Genomic DNA, 27,998 nt, shown 5'->3' on the forward strand with positions numbered 1-27,998 from the left:
TGCCTCCCAGCTATCCATCATGGGGAGTCACGTGTGGAATCTCTGCTCAGATATTTTGTTTCTCATCTTCCACTTCCCATTTCAGATTTAATATGCAATGAGAAAATACAATGTTATTTAACTATAGGATTTAGCTAGATTTTTTTTAAAAAATTACTTTCAGGTCAGGGAATACTAGATATGGGAGTGATGAGCTTGATATAGGAGGTCCCTTAGGACTTAAAACTTTAAATGTTTAAATAATTTGATTTTTTTTTTAAAGATTTTATTTTATTTATTTGAGAGAGAGAGACAGTGAGAGAGAGAATGAGCGAGGAGAAGGTCAGAGAGCGAAGCAAACTCCCCATGGAGCTGGGAGCCTGATGTGGGACTCGATCCCGGGACTCCAGGATCACGCCCTGAGCCAGAGGCAGTCATCCAACCAACTGCGCCACCCAGGCGTCCCAAATAATTGATTTTTATTCATTCATTCTTACATGAAAATCATTGTTTTATATTAGAGGATTACTTACATGGTTAGGGCAAATGCCCTAATGCCATTTTTACAATGACAATCCATAAAAGCACCAAATCTACTTGGACATCTTTCCACCATTCCTCACCTTGCTGGCCAATGAAGCAACTCCAAAAAACCCCTATAGCCAGAATCACGGGTGTCCCATTTCATAAATAAAATTAAAACCCATTCCGTTAAACTCGATTTAAATAAGAGAATAATTTGTGGACAGAGGAAGTTTTTAAAGACTGCAAAAAGAGGATTAATCTGTTCAGTTTTCTGAAAAGAAATGTGGTGTCACCTAGTATTGATACATGGCTGATTCCTGTCTCTGTATCTCTAATTCTTTTTTTTTTTTTTTAAGATTTTATTTATTTATCAGAGAGAGAGAGGGAGAGAGAGCGAACACAGGCAGACAGAATGGCAGGCAGAGGTAGAGGGAGAAGCAGGCTCTCTGCTGAACAAGGAGCCCGATGCAGGACTCGATCCCAGGACGCTGGGATCATGACCTGAGCCGAAGGCAGCTGCTTAACCAACTGAGCCACCCAGGCGTCCCTGTATCTCTAATTCTTAACTGTCATTTCCCAAAGCCACTTTTGAAAGCAAGGAGAAATAATGGCTAGCAGATATAACACCATTGTTGTACTGCTTTAGGTAAATACAGTACAGCCATCTTTATCTAATTGGGTTTTATAACCCATTTTCTAGCCATTTTAGTCCTTATTAATTATTTCACAGCCAGGATTTTTACTCTGGTCTTAATGCACAGACTTCAAGAAAATCTGTGAACACTCTGAAAATGTATACAAATACTGTTGTCTATCTCTTTTCCATTGGGACAGTAGAGTCCCCAAGCTATTTATTTTGAAAATTCAAACGATTTTAGGGGAAGATGCCATCCCCTCTCCTCCTCCTCCACCTTTGGAAGATTTAGCTAAAGAGGGGTTGACGATGATTTAATCAATACCTCATTCTGGACATTTAGGTCAAATGAACACACTTTGTACAGGAATCTTTCTAGAGTTCTTGTTAGCTTTAGGATAAATTCCAAAGGGTGAGACTGCTGAGCTAAAGGATGAGATAATTAAAATATTTAATACTTTTTTTAAAAGTTCATTTATTTTTAGTAATCTCTACAACCAAGATGGCACTGGAACTCAGGGCCTGGAGATCAAGAGTCCACTCTGCTCCGACTAAGCCAACCAGGTGCGCCAAAATCTTTAATATTCTTCATACATATTGCCTTATTGTCAGAAAGTTATGAGATTACATTTTCGCCAACATTGTGTGAAGCTTATTATCTCACATGTGGATAGAACTTGTATAGTATTTTGACTTGTATTTCTTACTTTTTCTTATCTTATTCCACGAGCCAAACACACCAATCCCGCTAGAAGAGAAATAAAGTACTATTACTTCCTTCCTTGGTTACTACGCATGCTGTGACCGTGATTGTAACAATAGCTAATATAATTAAACGTAAAATTCTCTGAACGAATTTGAGCTGGGATCTCCTACGGCTGCAACCACTGAGTTAAGGGCACAGGGGTGGAAGATGGTGACCCATGTGCAAAACACAGAAGGAAAACCAAAGTAAAGCAAAACAAATTCCCCAAAACACGGCTCCTGCCGCGCTGGGTTTCCTTCTACCGGGCAAGAGGTTCTAAATTTTAAACGATTTGAATTTTCAGCTGCCAAACCCGCGTCTACCAACCAGTTCATCCTACTCCCAGCATCGCCAGCATGAGCAACGACTAGCACAGCCCGGACTAGACGGCAAATATTTTTTCCTCCTTTGCAAAAGGAAAAGGCCTAATAGGGGAGGGGTAAAAGGTGGTACTATTGCTTTTAAATTTTCCAGGGCTAGACTTTTACCTTTAAGTCTTGAGAGACCTAGGTAACAAAAGCCGGAGAGTGCACAGTCACAACCGCTGCGCTTCCGGGATTTAGCCGAGCGGAGGGAGGACGCATGCGTAGTGCACGCTCCTAGGTCACTCACTTCCTACGACAGCGCTCTGCGCAGGTGCGGACGCAGGTTGCAGCAGCGCTTGGCCTCAGCTGATGCTGTCGTCCTGCCGCCCCTCCCCCGCCCCGAATCCGCGGTGCCCCGGCGCTCGTAGGCCTGTCGCTCCAGCCCCCGCGATCCGGACGGCAGACCCCGTGACCCTGTCCTCGGGCCTGTGGGCTCCGGAGCAGCTCGGGACTGCGCAGCGACCCGAGTGTTGGTGAGCAACCCCGGACGCGCAGCCCCTCGGTCCATATTTTGGAGTGGAACTGAGCGGCGGCGCCTTGGAAAGAGCGGAGAGGGACGGGGAGTTACAGGCGGAGAGGCCGCAGGGGAGCTGGGCCAGTTCGGGCACCGAGGAGCCGCTCAGGGTTGGCTGATGGCGTTGTTGGTTGTTGTGTCACCTCCTACCGGGGTCCAGCCTCTTGCCGATGGGGCTTTAGGCTTTGGCCCAAGCCCAGAGCGTAAGGTTGATCCAGGCCCCCACACCTTGTACAGCCAGGTGGCCCCTGGTTTTGCTTTTCTTGAGTTTTCTCGCACGGTTCCCTTGATCTTATCTTTAACCTTTACAGAGTAGGCTGTGTACCCAGTCTTGTTTATGTAGCTTAGGAATGGTGCTCGCTTTCTTCGTTATCACAGAAGATAGTGACCCATTTAAATTGGATGGAGTGCTGTACTTTTTTCTTTTTTCTTTTTAATCTCTTCTTGCTTAGATCCATGTTGGGTTTTCAGTAGGAAATTATGATAAAAAACATTGAATACAGGGAAGAGAAGGGGGTTTAGCACCTAATGATAAACAAACCAGCGAGTGTCCAGGAATAGAAGTGGCTAAATATTTCTACACTGTGAGGAAAATCCGGTAGGGAGGGTGGGGGGTATCTGACGAAGTCTGGTGCTAGTCAGTTAGCCTTGCTGAAACACCTGTTAAAGGCAGACTCATCAAGACAACTGTTAGATACACATAGAAGACAGGTCCAGACTGAGAGCCACTTGATCTTGCCTTGTGTCTCCTCATCCCCCCACCAAAGCATTCTAGTGGGATGCATTTTACCCTCGTGTGTTAACTGAATTCCAGAAAGGATGCTTCTGTCACCACACTGCTGAGGCGCTCAGTCCCTGTCCAACTGATATTTCACATAAGTCATTGTGTGGGGAGAGTGATGTTAATTCACCCCTGAACCACCTGTGACTGGCATGTGTTGGTTTGGCTTGGACTTAATGTCATTAGACAAACCAAGAGAAGATAATGCATTTGCAAAAGTTACAAGCTCATTTGTTTTTAAATTTAACCTGTACAATGTATATGGAGATTTTTAATAATAAAATTGTAAAAATAAGCATCTTCATCATTCTACACTTTTATATTTGTCTGCTAGTTGTATAATTTTTTTATCCTCCTGTTTACACTATGTTTGAATGATCCCCAACACTTCGATGGCATGCCAGTATTAAAAAGTGAACTTTTCTTGTTACTCCAGTATGACTTGAATTATTGTCAGTTTTCCTTACTCAAATCACTGAGAATTTCTAAATTTTTAGAAGATTATTTATTTATTTGACACACAGGGAGAGAGAGAGAGATCACAAGTAGGGGGAAGGGGAGCAGCCGCTCCTCCCCTCCCCCCCCCCCCAGCAGAGAGCCTGATGCTGGGCTTGATCCCAGGACGGTGGGATCATGACCCGAGCCACCCAGGCACCCCATTGAGGGGCTTTTTTGTTTGTTTTTGTTTTTTAATTTTTAAAAGATTTTATTTGTCAGAGAGTGAGCGAGTGCACAAGTAGGGGGAGCAACAGGCTCCCACAGAGCAAGGAGCCCCATGTGGAACTCGGAACTCACTGGATCCTAGGGTCCTAGGATCATGACCTGAGCAGAAGGTAGAAGCTTAACCACCTGAGCCACCCAGGCGTCCCTCAGTTAGAATTTTTAAAAGAAATGCTCGGGACGCCTGGGTGGCTCAGTTGGTTGGACGACTGCCTTCGGCTCGGGGCGTGATCCTGGAGTCCCGGGATCGAGTCCCACATTGGGCTCCCAGCTCCATGGGGAGTCTGCTTCACTCTCTGACCTTCTCTTCGCTCATGCTCTCTCTCACTGTCTCTCTCTCTCAAATAAATAAATAAAATAAAATAAAATAAAAAATCTTTAAAAGAAATGCTCATCTCTTTGTATGAATGTCTATATAATAATCCATTTTTAGGAACTGATAAAAGATGCATGGTCAAATTTAGGAAGAGAAGAAATGTTTTTAAATGTTTAAATGTTTTATTCATTTTCTCTCACAATATCAGCAGGTTGGATTATATGACTTTTAAGTTCTTTTTCATCCTTAAAATTGTATGACTCGGGGCTCCTGGGTGGCTCTGTGAGTTAAAGTGTCTGCCTTCGTCTCTGGTCATGATCCCAGGGTCCTGGGATCGAGCCCCAAATTGGGCTCTCTGCTCAGCAGGGAGCCTGCTTCCATTCCTCTCTCTCTGCTTGCCTCTCTGCTTACTTGTGATCTCTCTCTGTCCAATAAATAAATAAAATCTTTAAAACAAATCGCAACTGCAGTGCTATTGCAGTACCTCCTTGCAGAGGTTATTTTGCTATAGGTATGATATTTATAGGTACTACTACTACCTATTCTTACTTGGTTTTAAATTTATATTAAATATAAATTTAAATTTTATCCATGTTATTTTTGATAGCATCATACTAAAATTTTGGAAATTAATGTACTAAGTTTTACTACTTTGTATTGGTGAATTATTAAATATCTTTGAATATTAATTTCATAATTTTAAGTGTGCCAACTGTTGAATGAAAAAAATGCAGGATTTGGTTTTGAGTTGTTTATGTTTTAAATGTTAAGGTTAGAAATGTGAGAATGAGAAGAATTGTGGATTTTATTTATCACAAAGGGGCATGAATTTTAACAGACTGAAACTTACTGCTTTGAACTTGTAACCAGGGGTTAGGCCCAAGGAAACCTGGCTCCAGGAGTCCCAAACAGACCAGGTTCAGCCACTCACCACTGACAAAAATCCAAAAGCAGAGAAAGGGGTGGTGGTGAAATAAGAAAGGAATTTATTTCAGTGAGGCCAACATGGGGAAGATGGCGGACTGAGGTCTCAAAATACTGTCTCCAAAGTGCAGAAAATACTTTTGAGTTTTTATAAGGAAAATGTGGGACGAAACTGGATGGGTACATGTAGGTGGGTGGTAAAGGTCAGATCCACCATTGTCTTGGCATCAGTCCTGCTGGCCCCTTACTGCTTGAGGGGCTTGGTTGCCTCCCTTTATGGGATGCTTTGCCCTCAGTATCTTTGGCCTGCGTTTTAGAGATAAGCAGGAAAGAAGAATTTAATCAATTAGAAAGTACAGACTGAGGTTTAATGGGAGGTAATTGAAGTCTTCGAACTTGCCTGGTGATACATACAATAAGTAATCATAATTTGCCTAAACCAACTTTAGCTTTAGCACTAATTGGTTTAAAGATAGAATATGTTTTTGTTTTATGTTTTTGTCTTATTCTAAGAAAAGCGAAGCCCACTTTATTTTCAGAGAACCCTAAAAAAGTATAGACTTGTAAAATTTTAATGTTTGAAAGCCTATTCTCATCACAAGTCTGGTATATCATTTATAATATTTTATTAGAAAAACACTTTGGAGGGGGGCGCCTGAGTACTTCAGTGGGTTAAGCCTCTGCCTTCAGCTCAGGTTATGATCTCAGGGTCCTGGGATCCAGCCCCTTATTGGGCTCTCTACTCAGCAGGGGGCCTGCTTCCCTTACCCACCCCCCCCCTCCCGCTTGCCTCTCTGCCTACTTGTGATCTCTCTTTCGCTGTCAAATAAATAAATAAAATCTTAAAAAAAAAAAAATACTTTGGACTTTGGGATCCCTTGTTTCAGATATTACTTTGATTAAATATAATTAATTCTAATCAGAAAGTAATTTGAATATTCCTGTGAAGTTTGCTCTATATTAATTAGGTTGTTATAAAATCTCATATTTTAAAATCTCATAAAATTAGGTTGTTATAAAAATCTCATAATGTTCTTGAGTATATTTTTTTCCTGAAATTTACTGTAAGATTCTTCTTTTTCTTTAGACATGGGAAAGTCTTTTTCACATTTGCCTTTGCATTCAAATAAAGAAGATGCTTATGATGGAGTCACATCAACTGAAAACATGAGGAATGGACTGCTTAATAATGAAGTCCATAATGAAGATGGAAGAGGTGGAGATGTCTCTCAGTTTCCATATGTGGAATTTACAGGAAGAGATAGTGTCACTTGTCCCACTTGTCAAGGAACAGGAAGAATTCCTAGGGGTATGTGTTACTGTGTTATTTTTCCTTTAAAGAGTAATTCCAGGCATTCACACAAATAATATAAAACCCATAGATCTAAGCACAACCCTCTGTGTTTTCGAAGTCTTTTAGAATTGAAGTGAAAACTGTATATTAGTTATCTTCAGTTAAAGAAATACAAAGAAGTAAATATAAACATTTAGAAAAAAAGACCAGAAACATCTTAAGGTTCCTAAAGCAGTAATGAAAACCACCAGTCTACCTCTAGTACTTTTTTCTTTCCCACCTGCAATAGCAGATATGCAATATGTCTTGACTGAAATTTTTTAGACCTATTGGGAATCAGTAGAGGTGGTAATCACATGTTGGGTTTTGGGAACAATTTCAGTAATTTGGTGACCTAATATTTTTAATTCATTATCTAAAGAATAGTAAGAAGCTAGTCATGGCCCAGTTAGTTAGTTGGTTAGTTATTCTTAGGAGGAACTACATGAAGAGGGATGATAAATGAAGATGGGCCATGTAGGGGGGAAAATCAGTTTGTGGCATATCATAGGGAAATTCAGAAGGGAATGATCTTCATGTGCAGTTTGTAGGCTAGACAGACTTCAGTAGAAGTGGAAACAATGGAAATAATACAAATACTTTGTGTTATTGTGTTATTCTTATTTACCGGTTGAAGTTGATAGGTATTCCTGCAGAAAGTGGAAGGACAAAGTGACAAGGGAAGACAGATCAGTTTATACCAGTTTCTTTAAAAAAATGCCTTAGGTTAGGGAAGTTTATTTATGAGTTGGCCTTTGAATGTGATGGTATTATCTTTTCAGAGAATGAAAGGATTCTTTTAGGCAAAAAGATTAGTGCCTCTGGCTCAGAGGAGGGAAAAAAGGACTATTCTAGTAATCTGGATGTATTTTTAAGGTACAGCCTATAGACTTTTTTTAGCAGCCTGGAAATGGATTGTGGTTAGTAGGAAATCAGGATGACCCTGGAAGTATTTTTGTCTGAACAGCTGGAAGAATGGAGTAGCTGTTTATTAGGATGGAGAACAGGTTTGTATGTGTCTTCTGGTGAGAGATCAAGAACTCTGTTTTAGAGATAAAAGTTTTGGGATGCGTATTTGGCATCTAGGTGGATATGTTTAATAAGTAGTTACAGTAAGTGTCTGGAATTCAGGTGCAAGCCCTCAGCTGGAGTCATCCAAATACAGGTGGTTACTTGAAGCTGAGTTGGATTAGAGCACCAAGCTTATCAGTGTGAATAGAAAAAAAAAAAAAGACACCCTAGTGCCAAACCTGGGGGCACTGGGACATTTCAAAGTCAGTGATTTGAGAAAGACTTAGCAAAGACAATGAAAAACAGCTATAGTAGAAGGAGGAAATTTTGGTCTCTGGTGTCCTGGAAATGGATGTAGACAGTGCACCTAGTAGGAGAGAGTGAGGACCTGTTGGATGCTACCAACAGATCAGGTAATGTAAGGACTGAGAACTGACCATTGGGTTTGGTGATGTACATGGAGACCACTAGAGACTTTCAAAAGAACAGCTTGGTGAGTTGCATAAGCATGTATAACATGTACAGAGTGGGATCAAGAGAGTATAGGAGGAGTGAAGTTACATAGTGAGAAAATAGGTATTTTGAGGAGTTTTACTGTATATATAAGGAAGAAGAAAGATGGTAGCTGGAGGGCACTGTGAGGTCAGGAAAGGGATTTTTTTTTTTTTTTTTAAGATAGAGGGAATAATATGTATGCTGATGAAAATAATCCATAGAGAAGAAAAAAACAGTGTAGGAGATGGGGGAATTATTAGATGTAGTGCACAAGTGCAGGGGGCTGTTCTCATAGAGGAGCATCTGCAGTTTAGGCTTTGTAGTAGGGAAGTAGAGTATATGGACACAGAAACAGGTAAGGTGAGTGGATGTGGTAGTGGGAACTTGTGGAAGTTCTTTCCTGTTTGCCCCATCATGAGCTAAGAGTGAGGATAGGGAAGAAGGTATTGGAGATTTGAAGCGAGAGTTGAAGTTATAAAGTTGTGGTTTTGGAGAGTCAGATTGAGAGTGTGAACTAGGAAAATTGTATGATGGTTGACATCTTTAAAGGCCACTTGAGATTAGTGATCGAAACGAGGCCAGTGAGCATAGTTGCATGTTTTTATGTATCCACATTTAGCTATATCAGCATGGTAACTAAAAGGTTGCTTTTAATAAGCAGGATTATAGTTTAGTCAAATGAATACCATCAAATAAGACAGGATACATGTACATATGGAGAGAGACATACGTACATAACATATATTTATTTGTGGGTGTGGGGAGGTAGTGTAAATGAGTGGAGACTTGTAGAAGGGGCAGGGAGGAATAATGGAAACATTATAGGAAGCTTTAAAAGTTCTGATAAGATTGCAGAATTGGTTTATTAAAGATCTATGTATCCATTAAAGTATATGGATATAGCCTAACCCAAGAAATAAAAGATGTGTGACTTGAGTTGTGGAAGCCTCATTTTGTATGGGCTTTTGAAGCATGAGACGTGTTATGTATTGATTTTCGTTTTCAAGGAGTATAGGGCAAAGGATTTCAGGACACAGAGGTAGCAGATACTTCTTTTGCTCTTACCCAGGTAACCAAATCAGAATCTAAGCAGGAAATAGTAGTGGAAGAAGTTTTGGTACATTCAGATGTCCTGAAAGCTGAGCCTCTTGAGATCTTTTTCAGTAAAGTCATTACTCTTTCTCATTCTTTGTATTATTTGTATTCATAAGTAGATATCAAGCTATGAAAATTACATTATTTGTTTTGGAATTTAGTGTCTGTTAGATAATTTTTGAAAATTTTGAGCAGTTTACCAGAGAGATGAGAGCTAGATGGTATTCTGGTCCTTCTAAACCAGACTTGGATAGAAAGCCACTATATTTTAATTAATCATATTAATAAATTTCTAAACCTATTTTTACTTTTAGGGCAAGAAAACCAGCTGGTGGCATTGATTCCATATAGCGATCAGAGATTAAGGCCAAGAAGGACGTAAGTGATGATAAGAAAATAGCAAATTTGGGGGGTATTCTCTGCTTTTCAAATTACATATAATCACTCTAGTTAACTATTAAAATGAAAAACGTTATCAGGTTCTTAAATTATGCCATCGATGCTTCACGTCATTTAAAAGAAGAAGGATTTCTGATTGGGATAAGGCCTTCAAAGTGGCATAGTATCTGAATCTTCTCAAATCTATTTACTAAAACAGACAAACCTAGAAAAGTAGTAGGAAACAAACATTTTCATTAAAAATGGGTGTTAAGGTTCTCCTACTTACCCCAGATTAAAAATGGAGCAAGGATCAAAACATGTTAGCAGCTGTGTGGAATTTGTGAAGGGAAACAAAAAGAACTGCTAAAGGTCCTCAGAGTTCTGAGACAAAGCAAATGTTCTGATATGCAAGTCCCAAAAGCAAAAGATCCCACTCAGAACACTTCCAGCAAATACTTCTGGATAACCTGCAAAATGGGAGGACTCTTGGTGTGCTGCACCTTGGAGAAAGTGCAGAAAAGGTCAGAGAGATCCACTAAGGGCACTTATGATCAGAAGGAACTGACCATCTTGATCCTCAAAGACCTTAAGAAAACTCACCAAAAGCTATTGTAATAGGACAGACATATCCTAAGGAAAAGCCTGTGAGGGACTGAATCCATTTTGTACAGGGAAAGAATAGGGAAAACGGAAGAAAAGTTTCGAAAACTGGAGAGAGAATCTCAGAATTATAGAAGTGTATATACATTTAGGGCATCTTACAAAAAAGAAAGAAAGAAAGAAAGAAAACAGTTAATTTTGTATTATAATAGAAGATGGAGTTTTGAGCAGTGAAGCTAGGAAGGCCACCCTGGCTCATCCTAATCGCCTAAAATGGAAGCTTCTATTAAAAGTACAAAAACATTTCATTTAAAGATGAGCAACAGACAAGTATTGCAGCGAAGCATCATACAAAGATAGTGTTAAACTGAAAATGCAGATAGATCATAGAAACATATCAGAAAAACATGAAAACTAACAATATTATAAATGTTCTTTTTTTTTTTTAAAGATTTTATTTATTTATTTGACAGAGAGAGATCACAAGCAGGCAGAGAGGCAGGCAGAGAGAGAGGGGGAAGCAGGCTCCCTGCTGAGCAGAGAGCCCGATGCGGGCCTTGATCCCAGGACCCTGAGATCATGACCTGAGCCAAAGGCAGCGGCTTAACCCACTGAGCCATCCAGGCACCCAATATTATAAATGTTCTTAAAGAAATTGAAACTGTAGAAGCTATGAACTGCAGGAGTCAGAAATTGAAAAGCTCAGAAATGAGATGACTAAATAACATGAGGATGTGAAAAGAGACATGAGGACGTGAACCTCTGAAAGAATTAGGAAAAATTAATTTCAGAAATGGAGACAAGACCGGAAGAACAATTGCAAATAGATACCATGAAAAGTATAGCAAAGGGAAGAGAAGTTACAAAGGAGGAAATGAAAACACACACACAAATTAACGAAAAGTAAGGTAACCATAAGCAAAGATTGAACACTCATACAATTGAAGCTCCTGAAGAAAATTCAAAGGAATCAAACTGAACAAATACTAAACATTCAGTTCAAGAACACTTCCTATATACATATAGGCCATCTTACCAAAAAAAAAAAAGAAAAGAAAGAAAGAAAACAGTTAATTTTGTATTTTAATAGAAGATGGAGTTTTGAGCAGTGAAGCTAGGAAGGGGATGCCTGGGTTGCTCAGTTGATTCAACATCTGCCTTCAGCTCGGGTCATGATTCCAGGGTGCTGGGGTGGAGTCCCACATGAGGCTCCTTGCTCAGCAGGGAGCCTGCTTCTCCTTCTGCCTGCCACTCCCCATGCTTATGCTCTCTTTCTCTAACAAATTAAAAAAAAAAAAAAAGAATCTTTAAAAAAAAACAAAACAAAACCACTTCCTCAAGTGAAACAAGACATAGACCTACATATTGAAAAGACATGCCATGATCTTCAAAACATTATATCCGGACTTCAAATGTAAAAAGCAAAAAAAAACAAAACAAAAAAAAAAAACAAAAAACAGAAAAACCCTTTGAAAGACCCCAGGCAGAAGGATCAATTAATTTATAAGGGACAGAAAATCAGATTGGCCAGCTTCTTACCCACAGTACTCCAAATAAGTAACCAGTAGAGCAGCATATTTAAATATTCATAGAAAAAAAATAAACAAGATTATAAAAAGGTTGTTCTGACCCTTTATTATAAAACATATAGTAGATGGTTATGAATGTTCAAGAAATTGAGCTTAAGTCCTCTATAATCTCAGGATGGAAAAACTTCATGTAGGATTCAGAATCCAGTGAGGACAGAAAAGATTAATTTGACAAAACCTAGATTAACTTTTACAAGATGAAAACAAAACCTTAAATGAAGCCAGAATACAAATGGCAAACTGGGAAGTGATGTCTGCACCTTACCACAGATACCATGAACGAGTAGTCCAGAAAAGAGAAATAGAGTTCCTTTAAACATGTGAGAAGATGTTCAGTCTTGCTCATAAGAGAAAAACAGATTAAAACAATAGTGAAATACCATTTCTTATCTGTCAGATTAGGCAGAACTCCAAATTTTGACAGTGAATTGGTTGGCAGTACTGTGTGAAACGAACATACTCATATCTTGTTAGTGAAGAGGAATTTGTTGTTATCTAGGAAAATTACGTATGTATTTACCTTTTGGCTCAGGAATTTTACTTTGAAAAAAATTTTTTTTAAGATTTTATTTATTTATTTGACAGAGAGAGATCACAAGTAGGCAGAGAGGCAGGCAGAGAGAGAGAGAGAGAGAGGAGAAAGCAGGCTCCCTGCTGAGCAGAGAGCCCTATGCGGGACTCGATCCTGGGACACGAGATCATGACCTGAGCCGAAGCCAGCGGCTTATCCCACTGAGCCACCCAGGTGCCCCTGAAAATTTTTTTCTAAGGATAATTGTCAAATATAGTAAGCGGCTTTTACGTAAGTTACTCAGTGTGCCAGTGTCTGTAATTGCAGAGGACTAGAAATAATGTAAATGGCCAGTGATGAGGTTCTGGTAGAATAAGTTATGCTACATCTATATGTGATAAAATGAAATGAGGAAGAACTCTGTATTTTACTAGAGTTGATATCCAGAGTACATTTTTATCTGAAAACACACGTGCATACAGAGAAGGAGGGAGAAGCAGTGGATTGATAAACCAAAGACTAATAAAATGATTACTCTCAGAGTTTGGGAGGGAACTTGGAAGAGAGAATAGGTAAGCAAGTGAGATGATCATGTGTATGTATATGTATTTATATTTGGGGTTTAGAAGTACGTTTTTAAAAAATAGAACTTAAAAGATAAAATCCGAAGTAAAAAAAAAAAAATTCCTAAAGTTTGAAACAAATGATTCTAATGATTCTGACTATATCTAGTTGGTGGCATAAGTACAGATGAAAGAATAACTTTAAGTGACTTGAAAATATTTTCATTTTGACTGTCAGTGTCTAGTAAGATGTGTTCTAAATGACAAAGTTGGCAACAAAAGTTTGAACTGCACTCAAAAGCTGCATTGTTAGGAGTAATGTTAGTGTAATTTTGAAACTTACACGTAAAGCCAGGTAAGTAAGTGTATACTAATGCCATTAGGGATAAGATTCTTAGCATAAAAACTAAGGGGTAAAAGTACAAAATCAAATAAATTTGATTTCTTTCTTCCAAGCAAGATGGGATCATCACAGGGACTAGATACATTCTTCCATCTAAAACAGCTAAAAAACTGGACAGATAAAGTGAAGTAATATTTCTAGATAGTGGACATCAGGCAGTACAAGAACAGTGATAACAGAGAAAGGGAAAACAAATGAGGTAAGCCCTGGGATTATACCACCTTACTGTCTAGGAAAAGATACCAGAGCACAGCACAATGGAAAGAATCCAGGCAGAGCTTAGCAGTCCCCCTAAACTGAGGAGATGCATGGTATTGGTGATCTAGGAGTCCAAGACTGGAGTTAGTAGGTCAGAGTAGGGTGGAGAGCTACACTGGGTAGGTGTAGGAGGATAGAGAGCTATATTGGGTACTCCTTGAGTGTTTCACTGAGTACTGATCAGTGTATAATGTGTGAGGAAAGTACTGGAGGCTGAAGGAAGAACTACACAAAACGGAACAAAGGGGACAGTCCTCAGAGCCCACATGAGGCCACGGATAGTTTCCACCAGTCATTGTGGAAAATCTCATAATTCATAGGGAATTGTGTGGAGTACTCAAATTATTTCCACAGACCTAGAAAGAAAGAAACAAAGGTGCTCTGGGCTTTGAACTGAGAGTTACTTGGTGGAGAAACGAGGAAAATTTGTATTTTGAAACCCTAGTTTTGAGGGTAAACTTGTAGATAGAGGCAATTTTTGTCTCTGGAGATTGGAAATAAAGAGGGAGAGACAGAAGAACTACATTTCAAGGGCAGTTAGAAGAGTAGAAAAGCATGGAAAGTTTGTTTTTTCTTTTCTTATATCTGCATACTATTATCCCCTTTTCTGATTTTCAAGAAACAGTTTAACGACATCATCAAAGCAGAGTTGATTAATGTAAACAATATTTTTAAATCTGAGTACATAAATACTTTGGGATGAGACTCAAAGTCTTAGTGAGACTTCATGAGATTGATGAGGCATGTGGTTATGTCATTATGTTTTTAAGGGCTTCACAGGTTCTGATGAGCAGTCACTTCAGGGAATTATATAATGGCAAAACCCACATGTGAAAATTCTGCTTTAGTGAATTTAGAAGGGAGTCTTGAAATCCATATTTTATAAAGTTCCCCAGCTTTTCCCCCAGTTCCACTGTGCAGCCTGGTTTAGGAAACACAGTAAATGTTGTATGTGCAGTAACCCTGAAACCCCGGTCTCCAAAAAGGAACATACATCTTTTAAGGAGAACATTTTAACACGTAATAGACCAGATCCAACCCAACTAAATACTTTTATAATGTAAAAGGTTGGTAAAATTATATATCTTTTCCTGCTAGTATAACGGGAAAAATTGAAGTTGAACATACCTTCTCTGAATGTTTCATTATGTAATTTTTGATGCATATGTATTTCAATACTCATTTTTCTTTTCAGAAAGCTGTATGTGATGGCTTCTGTGTTTGTCTGTCTGCTCCTTTCTGGATTGGCTGTGTTTTTCCTTTTCCCTCGCTCTATTGACGTGAAATACATTGGCGTAAAATCAGCATACGTCAGTTATGATGTTCAAAAGCGTACAGTATATTTAAATATCACGGTAAGTACAAATTCACATTAAAAATATTTGACTGCATTCCTTTATGATATACACCTTTGTCCCTTTAGAGAATATTAAATGTGACACTGGTCAGTTTGCTTTCTGTATGTCTGCTTTTGATCCTCTATCATTTTCTGGTTCTGCTGAAAATGGCAAATAATAATTACTGGCAATTGTATATACAGAATTGTTTAGCATTTGGAGTTGCCTTTAAGATGGTAAAACAAACAGTTGCTGGCAAAAAAAAACCAAAACATTTACAATCTGTTTACTTTTCAACATTTGACTCCAACTAATTCCTAGCAAAATGTTAAAATAGTTGATTCTATAAATGTGATAAATGTACCGTTTTCTTTTCCTTATATTTGGTGAAATACAGTTTTTGCCATTTTAACAGACTATTCCTTTATGGCGTTTAAAGTACAAGAGACTGATTTCTCATATAAATTAGTATGTGGGAAAATACCTGCAGTGTTTTCCTGGACACTCGTTTTTAGTACTCTACAGCCTTCCCACTCCTGAAAACAGGAAACAAAAAAACCTCAGAGAAGGTCTACCTGTTTATATGTTAATATTTGTTTGAAAAGAAGCATGGTTTGCAAACCACTGAATTATTAAAAAGGAACATGTATTGGTCATGCCATTAGCAATTATGTATGGGTTCAGGCCTCAGAGTGCATCTGTGTGGCAGTGGTTTGTTTGGAAGAGTGATACTGGACTTGAGTTGGTTTTCTTTGCAGAGGTGGTACCGTATGCGTGAGGTGGAGGTAGAGATAAAGCTAGTTGTAATTGAGGGGAGAGGTTTGGAGGGACAGGAGTGTAGAGAAATGGTATGTTAAAGTGAAATTACTCATTAATTGAAGGAAAGAAAGAACTCCCATGGGTCCATTTATTCTCATTGCTTAGCACCAAAAGTTGTTAATCAGATTAAGGGCTTTTTAAAAAAAAAAAGTATCTGTGGAAAAAACATGTACATAAAACACCACAGTGCTAATTGTAAATCAATTTCATATGACTAGAGAATTACTGTTGAGTTTTTTCTCATTTTAACAGCCATTTGGAATGAGGAATGTATTTTTCTTTGTGTACAGTTTTTTAAAAAATTTTTTTTTTTTTAAAGATTTTATTTATTTATTTGATAGACAGAGATGACAAGTAGGCAGAGAGACAGGAGGAAGCAGGCTCTCCACGGAGCAGAGAGCCCGATGCGGGGCTCGATCCCAGGACCCCGGGATCATGACCTGAGCCGAAGGCAGAGGCTTTAACCCACTGAGCCACCCAGGCACCCATCTTTGTGTACAGTTTTTTTAAAGTGGCCAGATTTTTTTGGCCAATCTCCAGAACTCGTTTTAGTATCAAATATTATAAATGTATAATAAAAGTCATGTGATGTTCACTTTTATATATCAGTGCGTTAAGATGTAAATATCATAGTTCAGTAATTATTCAGGAATTCCCACTTTCTTGAGATACATTTAACTGAGAAAGACTGAACATAATGCTAAGAAATAGCATTATCATATTAGATAAACATTAAGTTTGACTGGAAAACTGTGAGATAAAAGGTTGAGTTTTTCATAGGTTCTCTGTCAGTATTTTGGAAAACAGAATTATATAATATTAGTTTTGTTTCTTAAAATGAGAAATAGACATTCTTACTACTTTCTCTGTTACAGTAATATTTGTCTTTCTGCTTATGAATATGTTACCATTATACATTTGACACCTTTGATGTCTCTTTTTACTTCTACTACGTAGACCTATTAATATATACATATATTTGCTAATAATGCATATATACATTTGTATACACATATACATTTATAAATGTAGCCAGATATTTTCATATACACGTGGATATTTTACCTTGAGAGCTCACTAAATTTTCCCATGTTAAGGGCCCTCATGGTCTTCTATATGGCTGTATTGCCATTTACTCAACCATTTCTTTTTTTTTTTTTTTTAAGATTTTATTTATTTATTTGACAGAGAGAGATCAAAAGTAGGCAGATAGGCAGGCAGAGAGAGAGAGAGAGGGAAGCAGACTCCCTGCTGAGCAGAGAGCCCGACGCGGGACTCGATCCCAGGACCCTGAGATCATGACCTGAGCCGAAGGCAGCGGCTTAACCCACTGAGCCACCCAGGCTCCCCTGCTCAACCATTTCTTAATAGATGTTTAATTTTGCTATTACTAGTATTCAGAAAACATCTTTGTACTTAAACTTTGTTTCCATTTTAGGTTATTGCTATAGGATAGATTCCTAAATACAAATTTGCTAACTAAAGATCACAGATCATTTTAAGGTTTTTGATAATAAATCATCATTACTTTAAAGCTAATGATTGTGGTCTCTTGACTTACAGATTAAGTGGATTCTCACTGCTTTCAGCAACAAAATGTCTGATAGTACCAAACTTTGTCTTTTTTTTTGGTCTGTCTTAATGTTTCTTTGTAATTCTAATGCTCAATACATCTTTTTCTAATTCTTGTATTTTTGTTGTCAACCAGTTTTTCATTATTGATCAGCCCTTTAATAGCTATGGGCACTTCAGAGAAAGACACATACCAACGTTATTTGCATGTACAAAGGAGTCCATGATTTTTCTGCATCCCATTCTTCGGCCTGTATCAGAAGGTCCATTGACTTCAAATAAACAATCCCTTTTCTATAGTGTCTAGAAGTTAAATTGACATGGGTATTAAGAGCTAAGTAGATGAAAACTTTTATATATTTAGATAAAGGTTATTTCTACTACATTATGGAATTTTAATTCTCCATATAACTAGATTAATAAATAAATGTGATCATAAAAATCACTGATTGCTAGCATATTCTTTTTTTATCCTTTTTTACTGAGACTGTTTCTCTCTTTTTCACTTACCCCATAATTGCCATTCTCCATCTTTCTCCATGTTCATATTAATTTATAAGCCCACATTTAGCTTTTCTTAATACTTATTTTCAGATGTACATATTTTATGCATCTTGGTTTTCTCACTTGTTAATTCCTTGTAGAAATCTCTCCTAATTTTCTGGCTTAGAGTTAATCCATTCTTTTTAATGGGCTGCATATGCTTTAATACTATTCAGTCATTATTTTTATAGCTGGTCATTTGGTTTATTTTCAGTCTTTTTTGTTTGTTTTTGCCACTGTTGTCATTAACATCCAGTGTTTTTATTTCTTTAGGATAAATGCTCAAGTACGATTGCTAGGTCACAGGATATACATTATTTTTATATTAATGGCTGTTGCTAGATTCCTTAGCAGAATGGCTGCAAGACTTCACATGTTTTCCAGGAATGTAAAAATAGACCCTTTTGCTCATATCCCTGCCAGCAATAGGATTTGTTGCTTGCTATAGGTTTTACTAGTTTAATGAATATAAAACAATATTCCTTTTGTACTAAAACAACTTTTCCCCAACTCTAAATGAATTTGAGAATTTCTAAGTAATTTCTAAATGATTTCTCATCATTTATATTTGTACTGTTTTGATTTATTTCTTCAATATGCTTTGCTCTTGTTTGCTTTATTATTTTTTTTCTTAAGGCTTTGTCTTTTTAGTTTGTAAGGACTCTTTGTATAGGTAGTAACCATTACAATCTGCCTTACAAATATTTAAGATTTATCATTTAGTTCCTGTGGATATTCTTTTTTTTTTTTTTTTAAGATTTTATTTATTTATTTGACAGAGATCACAAGTAGGCAGAGAGGCAGGCAGAAAGAGAGGAGGGAGCAGGCTTCTTGCTGAGCAGACAGCCCAATGCGGGGCTCGATTCCAGGACTCTGGGATCATGACCTGAGCCAAAGGCAGAGGCCTTAACCCACTGAGCCACCCAGGCACCCCTCCTGTGGATATTCTTTCATGATGCACCCTTCCTGTGGATATTCTTTCATGATGACTGTTTCAGATGTTTTATTTTTTATCTGTTGTTTCTTGACTTAACATTTTTTTCTTCATTGGCTGTTTTCTAAAATAATTTGAGATAATAGTTATGAATTAGAATTGCAAAAGTTCCCCCACTTAGTAAGAATAGAAATGATGTAGCTCCATTTCTTTCCAACAAACAGACTTGAATCTATCCTATTTCTTCTTCAAAGGAATCCAGTGGAAATTTCTACTTTTATACAAGTTAAAATACCAATTCTTTTTAACAAAATTTATTTAAAGTACTATTTAATGTTTTAAATTAAAACATTAATATTGTACTTAATAGAATAAGAAGTAGCTTACTGATAATGTCTGTAAAGATACCTGTATATTAACATTTAGCAAAAATTTAGGTGAAATTTAAAAATTATTGTTACAGAATTTTTGCTAAGGCCACAAATACATTGTCTAACATTCATTTTGTATATTCCTATAATGTACATTTTCTGGGCCTGTTTTTTTAAATTGTATGTTTATTATTAGCATAATATAGCACTCATCATAAAATCAAATAATCAGTTCATTTAATGTCTGTCCTATATTATTTTTGGCAATACTTTTCTTCCTCCTAATAACTGAAGCATGGCCAAAGCTGAAGTCTTATTTAATTTTTGAAGTTACTTTTTAAAATTAATTTTGAATACATACTTGGTATTCTTATACATTTTCTGTCTTGTTTCTTTTGCAGAACACACTAAATATAACAAACAATAACTATTATTCTGTTGAAGTTGAAAACATCACTGCACAAGTTCAGTTTTCAAAAACAGTTATCGGAAAGGCACGCTTAAACAACATAACCAATATTGGCCCACTGGATATGAAACAAGTAAGCTTCCATCATGAAATACTTCACAGGAGTTCAATGAGTCTTGACTTTGTCTCTCATATTAACTTGAGGGAGGGGAGAATTTCTTCAAAAACTTGACCTTGACATGTGTCCCTTCCATGTATAAGAGAAAGTCTTAGAAGCAACTTTGCAAAGGGAGACATTTCTAAACTCTTTGAAATTGTGAAAGGTGTCTGAAATAGTTGATGCTTTGCCCCTCTTTCCAATTGGCTTACTTTCATTTTTTGCATTTCAGATTGATTATACAGTACCTACTGTCATAGCAGAGGAAATGAGTTACATGTAGTAAGTTTTGATTTTTAATAATCTTCTCTCATTAGATTATAAAGTGAGGAATAAAGTGTATCGATATCTTCTGAATTACCTGCCATCTTCGCAGTCAAGAAACCACATTTGGAATATTTCCGGCCTCTCACTGATCTCTTTCTGTTCTCCTGTGCCAACATATATCATATTTATTATGTGCATTATGTACCTATATACCTAGTTTTGTTTTTTACTGATTTTTCAGAATTAAGACAAATATACCATGTCACCTTCTAATTATTCTGAGAACTGTATTCTCATACACTTTAGTATGTATTGACTTTTTAGTATTGGAAAACTAAAAGTGCTAGTACTTTATAATACTCTTGTTGGTTTGAAATTCTGAAGCTTTTCATTTGGGTCTGATTATTGACTCTCATTAAGTAAAAAAAAAAAAAGTATAAATTTTTACCATCTTTTGATAATCAGGCTAACAGAATTCTGAGTAACAGACTGTTCACTACAATTTCAAAAGGTGAATAAAAAGTGACAATAATTTGTAGTCTGTCTTAAACAACTCTACAACTGCTGTAGTAGGAAAGCATGTCTGTTTCTAGAATGAAAAGTCATAAAAATATTTATCATTATTTGATGTATAGAAAATGTTCAATCAATAAATGCTGTATCTTCTTTTTTTTAGATTTATTTATTTTAGAGAGCACATGCACAAGCAGGGGTGGACATGGAGGGGTAGAGGGAGGGAGACAAGAGACTCCCTGCTGAGCAGGGATCCTGACTCTCGATTCGATTCCAGGACCCTGAGATAATGACCTGAGCTGAAATCAAGTCAGATGCTTACCATGTGAGCCACTTAGGTGCCCCACTTTATATCTTCTTTATAGTATCTCTGTTAGCTCTAATATGGGAGGAATCATAATTAAATGATTTTAAATTTGTAATATTATAGCCTGCATTTATTCACATTGTTTTTTCTTTTTAACAGTGATTTCTGTACACTGATATCCATCAAAGTGCATAACATAGTACTCATGATGCAGTAAGTATCAGTTTTTCTTGAGATTTTCTTTCTTAAACTTTAGATTTATAACATTGGCTTATAGCATATACAGCAGCTTTACAAATATCAGTTCATTTGGGTTTTAAACCCTGCAAAAGTGTGATGAGATGAATAAATATTATTTCACTTGACAAATGAGAAAGTGTGGAGCTCAGAGGTAAGGGATGACATGGCCACTAAGTAGTGAATCTGGACCTTGCAAGAATGCTAGAAAGTGGAAGTGGGTGGATTAGAGAGGAGAACAGAGCGCAGCATCCAATTTTCTGTTGCCTGTGGTAAAAAAAATCCTTAAAAGTAATGAGAAGTACTATTACTGGTTTGAAAGTTTGGTGTTACTCAAAGTCCTTAAAACATTGTAGATTATAGGCTTGGTATTTGGGCCATTAACTGACATCTGACTAGATTTTCCTGTGATGAGAGAACTATGATTTTTTTTTAAGATTTTATTTTTTTATATATTTGAGATTGAGAGAGTGAGTGAGCAGGAGGGAGAGAGAATCTGAACAGACTCTGTGCTGAGCACAGAGCTGGGTGGAGGGCTTGATCTCACAACCATGAGATCATAACCTGAGTCAAGACCAAGAGTCAGACGCTCAACTGACTGAGCCATGCAGCTGCCTGTATATAATTATTTTAAAAAGTGAAATGAACTTACATATTTTTGTCTAATTATAAGTGTCCTGGAAACATTATATTTGTTTTGTATAATTATTGGAGCAGGGCTTGCTAAACCAGCATTTATGTTACCTGTTGGGGAAGTAGTCCCCAAGAGGCTCATGTCCACAATATTAAGTTACCATTAATCAGTCTCTCTCAGGAGAAAATTTTGGTTTTATAAAAGTATTCTCACTTTGGAAGACTTTTTTAATATAACTGTTGAATGTTTCTCCCCATTTGAGTTTTATTGTTGTTGTTTTCTTTTTTAGAGTTACTGTGACAACAACATACTTTGGACACTCTGAACAGATATCGCAGGAGAGGTACCAGTATGTTGATTGTGGAAGGAACACAACTTACCAGTTGGGGCAGTCTGAGTATCTAAATGTACTTCAGCCACAACAGTAAAAACTGAAAGAGCTGCCAATGGAGAAGAAGAAATCCCTATTAATATTTTCCTGAACTCTGAAGGATGAGGTACTTACTTCCTAATAGGAGATCTTAAATTGAACAAACCTAAAGTTTACATTTCCATTGTAGGGGTACAGTTGAAAGTATGCGGACTTGTACATTATTGCAACACTCTACTCTGTGTTCATGGTATCTGTACCAGGATCTTTTACTTGAATCTAAATTTGCCGGTTGATTTCTTCTCCTCCTCTCCCCAAAGGATAACATTGAGACTTCCCATGTGGGACAGTAAATAATTATTTACAATTCACAACTTCAGTCACCACTGGAAACATAATTTTGATGATGAACAGAATTTGAGAAACTTTATTTCTGAATGTTTTTATAGAAAATTACTGAGAGCCTGTTATTCATGAAAGACTTTCAAAAAATAATCCTTTTTTGGTTTGTTTTATAAATTTCCATTGCTACATAGTAGTATTTCAAGATATTTTAGCTTTTAGCTAGAACATTTGTAGTTTTTCATTTGTTGAAATTCTACTCATTTGCACGTTTCTGTCAGTCTTACTTTAAGCTAGTGCTTGCATAACACTAGAAACCAAAATAATCATTGCAAAATTCTGTACCTAAAATTTTTTAAAGCCCCATTTCACATATCTTTCCATATAAGTAAGTTTTGTGAAATTTTTGTGTAGTCCTTAAACATAGTTAATGTACAATACTGTAAATAAACTGTGCATGGCTTTTATACAGCTTTAATAAATGTCAAATAAAGTACAAAGTGGAGTAAGTTGCTCTTAAAAATAAGACAGGAAAATGAAATTCAGAAACTTATAGAATATGAGTATGGTTCCAATTGCATATGGGATTAGGCATAAAGTAGTTTTGAAATAAAGTATTTTGATGCTCCACCTTTTTTTTAATGTTGCTTTTCATGCTAACAAATTGTGGAGACACTTTTCACAACTCTTAGGTACCCAAGTCACCCCCATCATCCATTTTATACCTGTTGTAAGGAGGAAATCATGCCTTTGGTAGAAGTTATCCAAGAAATCTTGGTCATTAAATGATGGTGGCAGTATCAAAATAAAACCTGGATTACCCTTTTTAAAAATTTAGTAACTTACATATCACATGGATACCATGCCTCTAGCAGTTACATTTTAAAATTTTCAGTTTTTCTTTTGGATTTTATTTAAAATTGTTTTCAAGTGTAAATTACTAACTTTTTCACTTTGCTGTTTTATATTTTCAATACCATTTTCCATTTGGCCTTCTTGCCTTTTCACCTGACAAGTTTCTGATTACCTTGTAGATAAATACCACTGAGGGTAGGGGCTGACTGTGATACCAAAAATAAATAAATAAATAATAAGTGGCTTGAGATTAATTTCTTTCTGTTCCCTTGTGACAGAAGTCAGGTTCCCCGTCCCCCAAAGTGCCTAACTTAGGTCTGAAACATACGTCTTTATCAGTCGGACTCTCTCAGCTGTAACACACAAACTTTAACTTTAGAGCGAATGAAGCCTCCTTTTTGCCTTGAAACACTCAGGTCTCCCTTTAGCTTTCATATCATTTTCTCCATGTTTTCCTGAGTGAATATTTTAAATGGGTGGGACGCACAAATTTCTTTCTTTTTTTTTTTTACTGCTTGTCTTACCTCAGTCCATTGCTAGCACATCCATCTTTGCTATTAGAATCACTCCATTACATCTGTTATAGACCTACTAGTCAGACCAATCTTAATGTGTTTTTCTTCTGTTTTTTGACTACTCATTCTCCTTGAAGCTGCACACTTCCCTCATATATTGTTTGTTTGTTATTTTTCAGTTCATTCTCATTTCATTTTCCCTCATTCTCTGTCTTTTGACATCTTTTAATGAGTATTATCTAGATCCTCTTTTCCCTCAAAATTTCTAATCCTGTGACTTTAGCCAACAGTCATTTATCTTAGGGCTTCCGAGTCTTTCTATACATCTGATGGGTCACCTCTCTACCTAGAGATAAGAGTATTCCAGTGACTCTCTGTGTAAAATCATAAAATATTTGAAAAAATTTTATCATATTCTGTTCTGTTGTTCTCTCCTTGTCCTCATGTCCCATTTTACTTCAGAATCACCATTCGTTTTTTCAAAATCATCCTTCAGATATGCCTCCTTGAGAAATCAATCCTGATTTATTTTTCTGCTCTGTGTCTTTTAACCTTGGTAAAGTATGTAGTGTAAATTAAATGTATTTTTCTATTATTTGTGGTTCTGGTAACCTGTTAGAGTGCATGTATGGAGCCTACTGAGGAGACGAAGTGAGGGAACATTTGCTTTCAGTGACTTAGTTGTGAGTATTTTTTTTTCATTTTTTAAATTAAAAACTCTTTATTATACCTACTTTTCCATGAAATACAAGGTAGAAAAGGCTAGAATATAAAATAAATGAAAACCAGTAGTAGAGGAAAAAAAAGGATCATCTGTGACTACTTCCAGAGACTTTTAAGCAACTTATCAGAATAAGCCTGGAACAAAACGGGCTTTAAATTAATAAAATTACCAAAATACATTCAGGTGAGATAGAATTATAGCCATTGAACACACACACAGGCAAGAACGAATGAGCACTGTCTAGTGAATTTTTTCTTACATAGTGATAGGGTAGATAACCAATACATTTTTTAAAACTGCTCTCAGATCTTATTCAAAGGCTATGGTAAAGATGTTACATTTTTTTCTGATATTCTCAAGAATAATTTCCTCTTAAATTATACTTTTAATAGACTGGTCATTCTAACCAAATCCAGTATTAGAACAAAGTCCCTGGGTATTGATATTGTATGTATCTAACATGCCCTTCTCTAGAGCTCTTCCATGTGTTTTTCTTTATATAATTTCTCTAGTCCTATGAGTCAGACAAAGGTGTGCTAGGATCCTCATCTTTTAGAAGAGGAAGGAGAGGCATGGAGAAGTTAAGGGACTTGTGGAAGATCACATACTTCGTAAATAGTTTTATTAGGGCCAAACCTAGTTTTTCAGTATCTCATGTATGTGCTCTGTCATTTAAAAGAGTCCATTAGGAAGCCCTGTTGACTCAGGTTAGTATGATTAAAGCTCAGAGACAACATATACTTAGTTAATAGACAATCAAAATAATATGGATGGGCTAAGATTTGGGTACCTTTAATTTGGTACCTGATATATTCCTAATGAAAAATGAGCCCTTGTACAATATTTTGGTATACCATAATTGATAGCTGATTTCTTCTGTTAAAATTTATACTCCTTGATCATTCTAGTAACAATATGGCTGATAGGTTGTTGGAGTAGTCTATTTATAAATAGTAGAGATTAACGTATGTGAGATTTAAAAGAACAGTGTGAAAAATAGATACCAGGAAAATTGCTTGAAATTGCTCGATAACCATCTTTACTATAGTACATAACCTGTAAATGTGGTTTTATTTGTGAGCAGTTTTTCTGTGCCTTTTTGTTTGTTTAGGCCAGTGAGATAATTATTTTCTGTAAGAGTTCATGACAAAGTAAAATTAAATTTAGATCTGTAGTTTGGCAGTGATACAGTACAGTGTTAAATAGACAGAAAATGATTGCCAAAACACAATTAAAAGTATCATTATTGCAGTACAGATCTGGGTATTTTGTTGCAGGGCATGTCCCCAACTCTCTTATATACCAATTTTTTAAAAATTCTTAAATAATTCTTTATAATGATTCTATTTCATTTAATAAAATAGTTAGGTGCTTGAACCCAAAGTAAGTCACTCTTCAGTATAACAAATATTTATTAGTTACTGTGTCAGATACTGTAGTAATTTCTTATGTGCATTATCTGATTATTACTCAGAAGCGCCCTCTAAAGTAGATATTGACAATGCCCCTTGTTTTATATCTGAGGAGATCCAATTCTAGAGAAGTTAAGATATATTCATAAACTTGGAAGTGGCAGATTTGAGATTCAAAACCTGTGGAATTGACCCAAACATCATTGCTCTTACAATTAGCATGTTTTCCTTCCAGCCTTCGAAAATGTTTTGTTTGTAAAAATATGTTGGTTGTTTCACTTACTATATAAGAGTTTGAGGTTTTTGATAGTATTTTTAAAAATACTATTAGGATACTTTATTATTTTGTAGATCTTTGGTATGATACAAATGGTTTATCAATATTTTAAGGTTTTTAAAATTCATACTTCTCTGTTACACAGGATTTCTTTCTTTTTAAAAGAGAAAATTTTAAATTTACGAATATACATCAGACTTCATTAGTAAGCAGTATGAATTGAATTTCACAATAATTGCAAACAGAAGGTTACTTATCATAGTGTCATGATTTTTAGGTCATAATATCTGGAAGCAGCAACTACTTGACTCAACTACATCCAAGAATAATTAAATTTTATTTCTCTTTTTTATAAAATCAGATTTTAAATGAGATGTTTATCTGAAACTTATTTTAAGGAAAATATATGTGTTTGAGAAGATGGGGTTAAAAAAACTGTTAAACATTATTTCTTTAAAAAAATTTATTTTTACATGAAAACAATATATTTGTGATGTGCTTTGATCAAAAATTTTACTTCTGTATCCCAGATCTACTTATTTCAAAGTAAAAATTTTCACTTAGCTGAAATTTCTGATTAGAACTTATATTTGTGTATTTTTGTGCTTAGTGAGACTGTAAATTTCACAGTGGATTTTTGAAATTTATCCTTATTTTGAATTAAAGCAAGTGATATATTTATAAAATTACTATAGGGATGAAAATGGTAGTTTCCATTTTTTAAAAAAATGAGTGTGATCATGTTTTTAGTTCTTTTTACACATGTTTAGCACAGGCTCTAAATTAAATACCTGTGTTGACCCTAAAAATATTCCATAAATTAATTTAACAAATATTTGGAAAGTTTTTCATAGCTTAATAGCTCTTCTAGAAGGAAATTGTTGCCTTCTGTTTAATTACATTAATTGAAATGTATTTAAGAGAAATGTTTTCAGCATATTTTATATACTAAAAAACAAAAAGGATTAGTATTGGGCCAGTGGCCAAGAGGTAATATTACTACCATGTAGACTATTACTATTCAAATTGTCCCACCTCCCCCAGAATTTTAGAAACTAGAAGTCTGGGAGATACTGTATCAGCTGTGGTCAGGTGATTCTAAGTGCTGTAAGTAAGTACTATTCATCTTTTAATTATTGTGTGAGATGGAACAAATGCAAAGTTACAAAAGATGCATAATTTCATTATGTAATGGTTTGTTTTAGGCATAAAATATCAGCGAGCTATGCCTTATGTTTTGTTGTATGTTTCCTTTGTAGAACTAAAGTAAGATTTTGGAGAAGGATTTAAAATGCTTGCTGACTTGATCTGATTGGTCACATATTTGAATGATGGCATTACTGGGTAGATTCTAATCCATGATTCTAATTGTGGAATAAAGAATAATACAGAAAGACAGACTGTGCTTGGGCACTTACTCTTTGCTATTATCATATGTTAGCTTCCATCATAACACACTAAAGTTCCAAGTTGAGCAGTTCTGTAATTGTAATTATTGTTGCTGTTCATGTAACAAAACATGCTTATATTAGTAAAAAGAATAGAAGTGCCCCAAAATGCTATTTTTTTAATTACTTGTAACCGTTGCTCTTGTAATTGTGTATGACAGAATAAAATTTGTAAACATTTTAGCATGAAAAATAAATTTGTATCAGTCAAGT

At 36.1% G+C, this 27,998-nt stretch overlaps 1 protein-coding gene across 1 annotated transcript; it reads left to right on the forward strand.

The window, feature by feature from the left end:
* Positions 1–2,536: 2,536 nt before the first annotated feature.
* Positions 2,537–27,996, forward strand: TMEM106B (transmembrane protein 106B). The gene is made up of 8 exons (XM_044246119.1): positions 2,537–2,721; positions 6,591–6,812; positions 9,752–9,815; positions 14,938–15,097; positions 19,720–19,860; positions 20,117–20,166; positions 21,131–21,184; positions 22,132–27,996. Exons 2-8 carry the CDS (start codon positions 6,593–6,595, stop codon positions 22,268–22,270), a joined length of 828 nt encoding a protein of 275 aa, XP_044102054.1. The 5' UTR covers positions 2,537–2,721; positions 6,591–6,592; the 3' UTR covers positions 22,271–27,996.
* Positions 27,997–27,998: the final 2 nt, after the last annotated feature.

The sequence above is a fragment of the Neovison vison genome, chromosome 4, assembly GCF_020171115.1.
Source record: "Neovison vison isolate M4711 chromosome 4, ASM_NN_V1, whole genome shotgun sequence".
NCBI lineage: Eukaryota > Metazoa > Chordata > Mammalia > Carnivora > Mustelidae > Neogale > Neogale vison.